Below are 12736 nucleotides of genomic sequence, written 5' to 3' on the forward strand. Positions count from 1 at the left end.
GTCACTATAGCAACGACTCAAACACTGATACATTGTAACGAAAGTTTGGAACGTTTGGAATACTTCTTAAAAGTTTTTTGTGTGCGCGCGTGCGTGTTTTCTTTTTCTATAATTTGAGCGCGCACCTTGTAGTCTCATTTACGTGTAGCTCTAAAGTTTAACAAATACACGAGTTTATTCAGCTGCTGTGAGAAGTGAAGATGTCACAGACTTACAGCTCGCCAGTGAAGGTGGAGGAGCTGGAAGCAGAACTGAGCGCTCAGATACACTCTCTGAGGACTGAGATTGAGGACAAGGACATTTCACATCAAATATTCTCAAAACCATACAGGTCAGACAGATGATTGCATTTATAACTTTTATCACTTTCATTAATAAGTCGTGAACAGATGCGTACTTGAACTATGTATGCATTTAAGTTTTATTCATGGTTTTATTCATTAACTTGATTTGATTTATGCCTGAGATTTATTTCAGGTCACTAAAATCGATTGCATAACATCAGTAAAGCACATATCCTATATTTCAGATTTTCATGGGTATTTGATTTACTTTCTATTTATTTATTTTTATTAAGCAAATTCTTTTATTCAATTATGTTTTATTTAATTATTTTAAAATTGCTAGCGTCATTTAAAGATTATCCAAATCAAAAGTTTGTCTTGACATAATATACTGTATTTGTGTATTTTATATAATTATTATGTATACGTAATACATGAGCAATACAACACAATCTCACGGCAATTCGTAACTTTTTGATTTAGTGGCGAATTCATATAAATTCGTATGATCTAATTCGTCCAATTTAATACAATTTGCTCATCACCCAATGAGTGACCCACCACTGGTGCCACGCCTCCTTTTTAATATTGTACATTTTCGTACAACTGAACTCGTACAAATTCGTACGAAGTAGCCACTAAACTGAAAAAGCGTGAAATACGTTTCCTCGTGAGATCAGGCTGTAGCAACATCACACGAGCAGCAAAGCGATATGGCTGTATATCGGCACTGGTGGGAGGCGTGCGTTGGCTCGAGGGTGCAGGCCGAGTGCCTTATTGTCCCACTAGAGATGATAAACAGCCTGCTATGAGTGTGATAATGCATTTATACAACAGTTTGACAGCATAATAGTGTGTATAAAAAAAGAAAGTCAAACACAAAGTTTTAAAAAACCTTTTGTATGAACTACTTTCTTCCACCATTTGTTCACATCTGCAGCTGACATCAGAACAGCAGAAACGGTTGCTACTTCACCAACGTCACTTTAGATCTAATGTTTGAATGATTCCCTAGCGTAATGTCTAAAGTGATCCCAAAACATTTAAGATTATAAGACTGAACGGCATGAAATGCCAACACAAGCTCATGGCAATTCGTAACTTTTTGATTTAGTGGCTAATTCGTATGAATTCATATGATTGACTGAACTCGTACAAATTCATAAGAATTAGCCACTAAACTGACAAAACGTAAAATACTTACGTTTCCTCGTGAAATCAGGCTGGAGCAATATCACACAAGCAGTAGAGCGATATGGCTGTATAGTGGCACTGGTGGGAGGCGTGCAATGGCTCGAGGCTGCAGGCCAAGAGCCTTAGTGTCCCACCAGAGACGATATACAGCCACATCACTCTGCTATGAGTGTGATAATGCATACATACAACAGTTTGATGGCATAATCGTGTATATAAAAAAGATAATCAAACATGTAGAGTTTTAAAAATCCTTTTGTATGAGCTACTTTATTCCGCAATTTGTATACATCTGAAGCTGACGTCAGAACAGCAGAAACGGTTGCTAATTCACCAACGTCACTTTAGAGCTAGCGTTTGAATGATTCCCTAGCGTAATGTCTAAAGTGATGACAAATCATTTAAGATTATAAGGCTGAACGGCATGAAATGCCATCAGTCTACAGAGATTTTCCAGTATTTCTCTGTTGTAATCAAGAGATCACAATAATTAACCCTGAAAATCCAAAGCAAACAGTACCAGATTACTTGGGTATAAATACAGCACTACAACATTCAAAAGAGAGAGATCAATTTAGAATCTCATATACCTGATTTATAAACATTTGATCAGCTGTAATTTGAAATTTTCACTAATTGTTTCTGTGATCATAAGGACTTATGCAGTCTTTGTCCCCATCTTGTGGCGAAACGTCAACCGTTTTTGCTCTGCTCAGTATGACACAGAACCAGACAGAACTGTTGTATAAACACATTTAACAAAACAAAATTACACAAAACTATTTCGTTACATCTATATTCAAATTTTTGTATAATCTGTATCCTATACATGCTAAATTTATTTCTAAATATAAATGAAAAAATGTCAAATATATGCATGCATGTGCGTATTTATATACGCATAATAAATATACACAGCACACACACATTCAAGTCAAAACAAACTTTTATTTTGGATGCAAATAATCTGATTAATAAATGCGATTAATTTTTGCCCAGCACTAAAAATTGCTAAATTATATGTAATTACGTTTCGCTGACCTTTTCAGCTCTGTTCATATTCCAAAAGATGCATCTTACTTTCATCTGGAGAGGCAGCGGGTGCTTCACAAAGCCCTGCAGGTGAGTTTTTACAGTTTCTTGGGTTGTATTAAAGGGGACCTATTATGCAAAACTCACTCAAGGCGTTTAAACACAATTGTTTGGGAACAGTGTGTGAATATAGCCAGCATGTAAAGTTAAAAATGTATTCATTTAATTTTTTTGTTATCATACTTGATTTAAACAGTCTGCAGAAACACTTTGATTGACATTCTCTCTTTGTACGTGTCATCAGAGTGGAAAAGCCCCGCCCATTAGTGACAAGCTCCCTCTTATTAGCATAGGATGTCAATCTTGTTTTTGAATCTGCCACCATGCTGACACATAAGCATTTGTAGCTCCGCCCTCTTCTAAAAAGAGCACAGTCTCATTTGAATTTAAAGTGACAGTCACCAAAACGGCATTCACATCGTGTAAAAAGGGTCATAATAGGTCCCCTTTGATGTTTTTAAGCTCCTGTGTATGCCTGCAGTGGTTTATTTGACATTTAATGCTGTCTTTGATGTAAATGTTAGGTGTCGTCCACTAAGCCTGTAGTTTCTCAAGCAGAAGTGGCTCAGAGAGAGATGGAGATCTGTCTGAATCAAGAGCACAAAGCCGACGGTTTGCCTTTACTGCTGCATCAGGTCCATTTCATTGAGATTCTTATTTCATAATACACTTATTATTCAATCTTGTTATTCAGCTCTGAATTGAGAAGAAAAACGAGATTATTGTCGTTTTTAATCCTACACTCTCCAAAATAAAGGTATAAGAACCGATTTTTTCCAAAATGGTTCAAATCGGTACAGAAAACGAATTTATTCTTACATAAGTTGTGCAAAATATAACCTAAAAATAGAAAAGTGTACCCTATAAAAAGGTGTCAGACACTGTTTTTGTGTTCTTGTTTGTGAGAGTGTATATTCGATAAAACTGTCATCACTGATTCTGTTTATTCTGTTTATACAGTGATTTAACCAGTTTAATCTTTTGTAATGAACATTTCTGATCATTCTGCCTCAGTTTTACACTGATCAAACGTATAAATTGGCACGGTGCAAGTACCAGCTGATGCTCAGATGGAGGAGATTTGGCCGCCATTCCACTGTCCTGGAGAAACTGTACCCCCAGTATAAAGTAAACATGAAATTCTGAATTATTTCATTAATTTGGTGTCAAAATGAATGCAATGCATTTCAAATATTTATTTTGCAATTTGTTGGGAAATTCATGTGTATGATTTTATGCATTCAGTTGCAAAATAAATTCAGGAAATTTTGCATAATATTTAGCTATTAGTGGGAAAATTAAGACATGCAATTTCAATTGTTTTTGTGCATTCAGTGGCAAAATAAATGCATGGAATTATTAGTAATTTTGAGTAATTGTATGCATTTAGTGGCAAAATTAATGCAGGAAATATTAAATATTTCTGTCTATTCACTGGCAAAAAAAGTATCCATGAAATTCTGAATGTTTTTATGCATTCAATGTCAAAATTAATGATATTGATATTATAAATGTGATATATGATATTTTCTGTATTTTAAAAACATATAGTGGCAAAATGAATGCATAGAACTTTCAGTATTTTTATGCGTTCAGTGGCAAAATTCCTGCATGAAGTTTGTAATATTTTTGTGCAATCAGTGGCAATATTATTATTGCATGACATTTTGAGTAATTTTGTGCATTCAGTGGCAAAATGAATGCATGATATTAAAAAATAAATAAATTTCCATTCAGTGACCAAATGAATGTATGGAATTTTCTGTATTTTTATACAATTGCTGGAAAAGTTAATGCATGGATTTTTCTCAGTATTTTAAAATATTTTTTGTATTGGCAATATTATGCATGAAATTTAAAATCTTTTTTGCACTGAGTGTCAAAATTAATGCATGGAATTTGTAATATATTGTGCATTCAGTGGCAAAAATAAAGCATGCATTTCTTAATATTTTTATTGTATTCAGTGGCAAAATTAATGCATAGAATGTTCAGAGTTTTTAAGCATTAAGTGGTAAAATGAATGGATGACATAATGAGTATTTTTATGCCTTCAATGTCAAAATTGATGCATGAGATTTTGAGTGTTTGTTTGCATTTAGTAGCATTATTAATGCATTCAATTTTGAATTTTTTGTGCATTTAGGTGCAAAATAGTTACATGAAATTCTGAATATTTTTATGCATTTAGTGGCAAAACGAATGCATGAAATTTGCTATATTTTTTGCGCATTCAGTGGCAATATTTGTATTGCATGAAATTTTGAGTATTTTTATGCATTCAGTGTCAAAATTAATGCATGATATTTTTACATATTTTTATTTTTTGCATTCAGTGGCAAAATGAATGTATGGATTTTTTTTTTTTTGCATTCACTGGACAAATTAATGCATGGAATTTTATCAGTATTTTTAAATATTTTGTGCATTGGTAATATAAATCCATGAAGTTTTAAATCTTTTATGCATTAAGTGGCAAAATAATTGATGCATTGAATTTTCTGTATTTTTGAGATTTTTTATGCATTGAGTGGCAAAATGAATGCATGGAATTTGTAATTTATTGTGCATTCAGTGGCAAAATTAAAGCATGCATTTTTGAATATTTTTTTATGATTCAGTGACAAAATTAATGCATGGAATGTTCAGAGTTATTAAGCATTCAGTGGTAAAAAGAAGGATGATAAAATGAGTATTTATATGCCTTCAGTGGCAAAATTAAAGCATGAAATTCAGAATATTTTTATGCATTCCCTGGAAAAATGAAGGCATTGAATGTTTAGTATTTATTTATGCATTCAATGTCAAAGTTGATGCATGGGAATTTGAGTCTTTTTATGCATTCAAGAAAAATGAATGCATACAATTTTGAATATATTTGTGCATTTAGGATTCAAAATAATTGCATGAAATTCTGAATATTTTTATGCATTCAGTAGTAAAAAAAAAGTGTGAAATTTAAAATATTTTAGGCATTCCATGAATTTTCAATAATTAAAAAATATTTTTATCCATTAATGGCAAAATGAATGCATTAAATTTTGTGTATTTGTATGCATTCAGTGGCAAAATGAATGCATTCATCATGTCCCTGGTCTTTTGTTTAGAAGCAGATCACACATTTAACAACTGAATTTGAGGATTGTGTGTATCGTGCGCGTCGTCTTGCCATATCCAGAGAGAAGGTGCTGCTGGGTTTGGAGAGTCCCATCGCTGTGATCACACAGGAGGACATCAACATTTACCTGCAGTGGCTCATTTGCCATCTGCACTCCGTCAAACACATCCACAACTTTCTGCATGTGAGGAAACACAATAATATAGCCGAATATTCAAGACCAGAAGTAATGATTATGGTTTAAAATTCGTAATGATTTAGGCCTTCATCATAGAAAATAAAAAAATAATAATTAAGGGGATACATTTCCACAATATAAAAAAAGTGTAAAAAAATTAATTTATTAATTTAATTAGACTTTTAAACATGCAATCATTCTGACTTTGCAAACATTTAAACTTCAAACTACAACAAACATATTTTTACGTTCCCATTTGATCTCCAAACAATAAAAGACAATTAATAAATAAAATTTGTTTTAGAGATTTACATTTCCCTTTTAGTGTCTATTACTGTATGTTTGTCGCTACAAAAGACATTCTGGTTTTATATTTTGTTACTTGCAGGTTCTTCATTATCTACCTTCCACTGAGTGGAATGAAGATCACACGTCTATTGCTGGAGATCTGACGTCACCTGCATATTTTGATGGTAAAAACGCAATTTTTAAAACATGTTTAAAATGTTTAAAACATTTGGAAACACTCTCTTTAAATATTTACACAGTAATAGACTTTAAAAGCATGTACAAATGATAAAGTTTCACAAATCACACATGCGTTCTGAACTGCAGTGTCTGCTCTGTGATCTATGATCCCTATTTGATGCCTAACTAATGCAGATGCACACCAAAATGTTTTTTTATATTGTGCATCCTGGCAGCACAGTGGCTCAGTGATTAGCACTGTCGCCTTACTGCAAGGTCGCTGGTTTGAGTCCCGGCTGAGCCAGTTGGCATTTCTGCTGGCGTGGGTTTCCTCCAGGCGCTTCGGTTTCCCCTAAGATATGCAGCATAGGTGAACTGAATAAACTAAATTGGCCATAATGTGTGTGTGTGTGAATGAGTGTGTATGGGGGTTTCCCAATACTAGGTTGCAGCTGGAAGATCATCCGCTGCGTAAAACATATGCGGGGATAGTTGGCAGTTCATTCCGCTGTGATGATCGCTGAAATAAAGACCAAGCTGAAGGAAAATGAATTAGAAAGGTTTTGCATCCATATATAATTAACTGAATAGTATGTCATGCATGAATCTGTTTTTTGACCCATCAGGGGTGTTTGTATCGATGTCGGAGCTTCCCTTGCTTTCGACCAATTTAGAGGATTTTAAAGTCCAGCTGGATTTTCTGCTGTCACATTATGACGTCGAGTACAACACAAACAGCATCAAGACTACAGCAGATGAAATGGAGCTGATCAGTCTGGTAATCCTGATCAAAATACACTAACATTTAATGCCTTTAAAAAATCTAAAACAACATACACTAACCAGCAATGAAATCTTAAAACCCAACGCATGATGAATTCTGTTGTATTCTGAAAAATAAACCATTTTATAATATAATGTTCACTACACTGAAAAAAGTGTTGCATGCAGAATTGTTGCAAACAATTTATTTGTGTTGAATTTAAACAAACAAATTAAGTTTAATAATGTTCAACTTAATTTGTTTGTTTAAATTCAACACAAATAAATTGTTTAGAACCTCTTAACATAAAAAAATTGAGTAAATCTAAGGAATCATCTTTGAATAATTTTTTTCAGTGTACCTGACAAAAGTCTTGTCGTCAATCCCAGTTGTAAGAGCAACAAATAATAACTTGACTTCTTGGAAAAGTGGCAGAAAGTCGATTTGTCTGATGAATCATCTGTTGAACTGCATCCCAATCATCACAAATACTGCAGAAGACCTGGAACCAGCATATGCCCAAGACTCTCACAGAAATCAGTCAAGCTTGGTGATGGAAAAATCATGGTTTGGGGTTAATTCAGTATTGGGGCATGCAAGAGATCTGCAGAGTGGATGGCAACATCAACAGCCTGAAATATGAAGACATTTGTGCTGCCCATTACATTACAAACCACAGGAGAGGGCAAATTCTCCAGCAGGATAGCGCTCCTTCTCACACTTCAGCCTCCACATCAAAGTTCCTGAAAGAAAAGAAGGTCAAGGTGCTCCAGGATTGGCCAGCCCAGTCAAAACACATGAACATTATTGAGCATGTCTGGGGGAAGATGAAGGAGGAGGCACTGAAGATGAATCCAAAGAATCTTGATGAACTCTGGGAGTCCTGCAAGAACAATTTCTTTGCCATTCCAGATGACTTTATTAATAAGTGATTAGAGTCATTGTAGAGATGTATGGATGCAGTCCTCCAAGCTCATGATGGAGTCAGACACAATATTCATTCTTTCTCCACTGCAGCATGACTTTATATTCTATACTGGACATTATTTCTGTTAAGTGACAAGACTTTTGTCTAAGCAAAGTCAGGCCTTACTGTCCTAATCAAATCATTAAAAATCAAGGCATGATCAGGTTTTATTTTGGTAAAATAAACATAATCAAGAGGCCTTTGCCTTTCATATAAGCAAAGTCTCATACCAAATGATCTACTAGAAGTCAAGCTATTAATTGTTGTTCCTAAAACTTGGATAGGTGACAAGACTTTTGTCAGGTAGTGTAGATCATTAGATTATTAGAATCCACATAAATAAACTAATAATTAAAAAGTAATACTTTAGTATAATTCCCACTATTAATCACTTTCATTTCTATTACTTGTTTATTACCTTCTTGTTATTAAGATAATGGGTGTTTATTAGAACGTACAAAAGTATGATCTTATTCTGCATCTCTAATCCTACTCAAAATCTAAACCTAACATTTAATCTGTACTAACTTTCAATTCAATTCAGCTTTATTTGTATAGCGCTTTTACAATGTAGATTGTGTCAAAGCAGCTTCACATAAAAGATCATATAAATTGGAACAGTGTAGTTCAGTTTTCAGTGTTTAAGTTCAGTTCAGTTCAGTTCAGTTCAGTTCAGTGTGGTTTAATCACTACTGAGGGTCTTAACACTGGAGTGCAAATCCATCGATGTGCAGCTCTACCGGTCCCAAACCACGCAAGCCAGTGGTGACAGCAGAGAGGGAAAAAAAACTTTACAAATTGGCGAAAGTGAAGAAAAAAAAAACCTTAAGAGAAGCCAGACTTAGTTGCGCACCACCATTTTAATTTCTCCGCTGGCCAAACGTCTTGTGCAGAGCTGTAGTCTCAGCAGCGGAGGCTGAAAGCTGGCCGCAGCAAGACTCATCTGTCTCTGGGGCATCACAGGAATCAGTCTCATACTCTCCACTCCTCCATGACCACCACAGCTTCTGCTCTGGATACGGCCTGGTCCAGGATATGGAAACCTTGGGATCATCTCGTCTTTGGTCTTGAATCGAATCAGTGTCTCTGCACAGTCTGAGGCCCTCGGGATGAGTATCCCCAGGTGGAAATGGAGAATAAAGAGAATAATTAGCGTAGCTGCTGTATATAAACTAGTTGCATAACTGTTAATAAGCAGCTAATGATTAGTTATAATATTTTTTATTAAAGGTTTGTTGCCTACCAATGAAAAGTTTTCTTTTATTACTCAAGACATGTTTGACAAGAAAGTTCATAATTCTAAGAATAACAAACATATTTTAAATGTCAACCTGCAAAAACATGATATACATTTGGATAATTTTAGGACAAAAAAGATACATGATTATTTCGATTCTATACAGTAGACGAAATATGTATTAAACACATCATGTGATTTCCTAAGAATAATACTTCTTAAGGAGCTGTTGGCATGAAATTGAACCAGATTTGGTAAAAAACCCAAACAATACAAACATAAAAATAAAACAAAACAAAACCAACAAGATCTTTGAAATGATTTATGTGTAATAACAATGGAATGACACAAAGAGAAAGTGCTGAACTACTGAAATGTATTTAATACTTTATATAAAAGACTTGTTTAGTGATGGCAGCTTAAAGACGCCTCTCATATGGAGAATGAAGTCACATGTGTTGCTCAGGTGTGAGTTCTCCACAGACCTCAACAGAGTGTCAAAATCTTGATGGTGCTGTGGGTCTTGTCTATCAAATCTGAGCTTTATTTTGTATTTTCTATATTGGATTCAAGTCAGGTGATTGGCTAGGCCATTCTACAGCTTAATTTTCTTTCTCTGAAAGCATATGAGTGTTTCTTTGGCTGTTTTTGGATCATTGTCTTGCTGAAATGTCCACCCTGGTTTCATCTTCGTCTTCCTGCTAATGTAGATGTTGGACTGAAGCAGCTGATATTCATTTACACTGAGTAAGGGCAGAGGGTTGCTGAAGAACTACTGAGAAATTTCAGCTGTTGTCTCGGCTTTTACATTATATAGATTTCTTTGTTTCTTACTATCTAGTGAAAATTTCAAGTCAACAGCACATTTAGAAATATGTTTTCTGAGAAAAATGATGGAGTGTTCAATACTCATTTCCCCCACTCTAGGGTGTATGTAAAGGAATATAACATTTGTATAAAACGTATATCAGGAGAACATGATAAAAATATCAAAAATCAAACAAAAAAACAGCAGCAGTGATGTTTATTCACTCAACGATGAATAATAATAATATAAGATAATAATGATAAATATGATAACATAATAATAAGCAATAAATTATTAGAGTGACAATAAAAGAAGATTTTTGGATACACTAGTAACTGAATGTCTTAAAACCTTTGAGTTTAGTTGATGTCTAAATATTGGCCCTATAAAGTGTCAAATGTTATTTCTGCTGTATATCCGTAGGTTCTGTATGTGTTCAGGACTGTGTTTAAACAGCAGGAGGAGATGAAGATCTTCCTTCAGTATGACAGCACTGAAGCCACGGACAGGAGATTTGGCAGAAAGTGTCCAAACATGACGCTCAGAAAACAGGCCAGCTGGATTCCTCACATTCAGGTGCAAGGTTTTTGCAGTAAACCAAAATTAAAATGATTGGTCAAAAGCTATTTTTGTTAACTGAAATTAAATGAATAACTCACCATTTGTATGGTTTTAGCTTTTTTATTTTATTACTTAGAAGTTTGCACAAGAGTAAATGTAAGCTGTTCATACAATAAACTTCGCTTTGGTCAACTGTAAACATGTTCTCATGTTTAACACAGCTAAACTAGAATGACTAAAACTGAAGATAAATAGTAGGTAGTGCTGTCGCCTCACAGCAAGAAGGTCGCTTGTTCAAGCCTCGGCTGAGTCAATTGGCTCTTCTGTATGGAGTTTGCATGTTCTCCCTGCGTTCGCAAGGGGTCTCCTTCGGGTGCTCCGGTTTCCCCCACAGTCTAAAGACATGCGCTATAGGTGAATTGGGTAAGCTAAAATGTCCGTAGTGTATGAATGTGAATAGGTATGTATGGATGTTTCCCAGAGGTGGGTTGCAGCTGTAAGGGCATCTGCTGCATATAACCTGTGCTGAAAAAGTTGGCGGTTTATTCCGCTGTGGCGACCCTGGAATAATTAAGGAACTAAGTCGAAAAGAAATGAATAAAGAATTGTGATGGAGAAAAAAAATAAATTAAACTAACACAACCTTTAATATAGCAAAGTAAAATTAGTTTAAAAATGATATTATAACAAAAAATTAATTTTCAAAACGATAAAAACTATTTAGGTGAAACAATCCCAGAGTATTTAAAAATATGTAATATTTCATGCAATAATACAATGTCTGAAAGTGTTGCCTCTTTCTGTAAACAAACAGATGAAACCAAAGCGAGATCCTTGGCAGCAGAAACAAATGGCCAAACTGAAGGAGCTGAGATTGATGGATGAACTTCTGCAGATGCACAGCAGCCTCCTGGAGGTGAAATTTAGCGAATGCATAAACATTTCCTTTGGTTAATCATGCATGCCGTTTATTTAAAGACATACTGAGAGCACTACATAATAAAGTTCCCTAAGTTAACAACTTAATTATCATGAACAGACAACGTAAAATAACATTTTATTAATATTAGTTAACATTAATTTCTATGCATTATTATAATATAAAAGTGTATCTGTTAATATTATTTAATGGACCTGAGGTAACGTGACCTCACAACGAATGGTTAAATAACATTTACAAAGGTGAACAAATGCTACGACTTATTGAATGTTTTTTTATTTATTTATTGTTATGTCTTTACTTCCAATAGATTTGTAACACTTGAAAATAAGGGCGTATTAGTTAATATTGTGAAGTGTTTCCAGTTCATTTGGTTAATTTTATTATACAATAAACATTTACCTGTACACTCACCAGCCACTTTGTTAGGTACACCTTACTAGTACCAGGTTGGACCCTGTTTTGTCTTCAGAACTGCCTTCGTGGCATAGATTCAACAAGGTACTGGAAATATTTCTCAGAGATTTTACTCCTTATTGACATGATAGCATCACACAGTTGCTGCAGATTTGTCGGCACATCCATGATGCGAATCTCCCATTCCACCACATCCCAAAGGTGCTCTATTGGATTGAGATCTGGTTACTGTGAAGGCCATTTGAGTACTGTGAACTCATTTTCATGTTCAAGAAACCAGTCTGAGATGATTCACGCTTTTGACATGGTGCATTTTCCTGCTGGAAGTAGCCATCAGAAGATGGGTATACTGTGGTCATAAAGGGTTGGACATGGTCAGCAACAATACCAAGGTAGGCTATGGGGTTGACACGATGCTCAATTGGTACTAATGGGCTCAATTGGTACTAATCAAGACTCATCAGACCAGGCAACATTTTTCCAATCTCCTATTGTCCAATGTTGGTGAGCCTGTGTGAATTGTAGCCTCAGTTTTCTGTTCTTAGCTGACAGGAGTGGCACCTCAAGGTTGGACGTGTTGTGTGTTCAGAGATGTTCTTCTGCAGACCTCGGTTGTAACGAGTGGTTAATTGAGGTACTGCTGCTTTTCTATCAGCTGCAACCAGTCTGGCCATTCTCCTCTGACCTCTGGCATCAACAAGGCATTTCT

General features: G+C 34.9%; 1 protein-coding gene across 4 annotated transcripts in view; it reads left to right on the plus strand.

The window, feature by feature from the left end:
* ccdc162 (coiled-coil domain containing 162) overlaps positions 1-12736 on the plus strand; it is a 93221-nt gene continuing 80485 nt past the window's right edge. For 2 of the 4 annotated variants that reach the window (NM_001443253.1, NM_001443255.1), the window contains 9 exon segments: positions 1-331; positions 2528-2600; positions 3095-3205; positions 3585-3698; positions 5678-5872; positions 6255-6339; positions 6961-7112; positions 10533-10685; positions 11485-11586. In NM_001443253.1, the coding sequence (NP_001430182.1) occupies positions 201-331; positions 2528-2600; positions 3095-3205; positions 3585-3698; positions 5678-5872; positions 6255-6339; positions 6961-7112; positions 10533-10685; positions 11485-11586 (1116 nt within the window). In that variant the 5' untranslated portion in view covers positions 1-200. 4 annotated transcript variants of the gene reach the window in all.

Source organism: Danio rerio, chromosome 17, assembly GCF_052040795.2.
Source record: "Danio rerio strain M-AB ecotype USA chromosome 17, GRCz13ab, whole genome shotgun sequence".
Taxonomy (NCBI): Eukaryota; Metazoa; Chordata; class Actinopteri; order Cypriniformes; family Danionidae; genus Danio; species Danio rerio.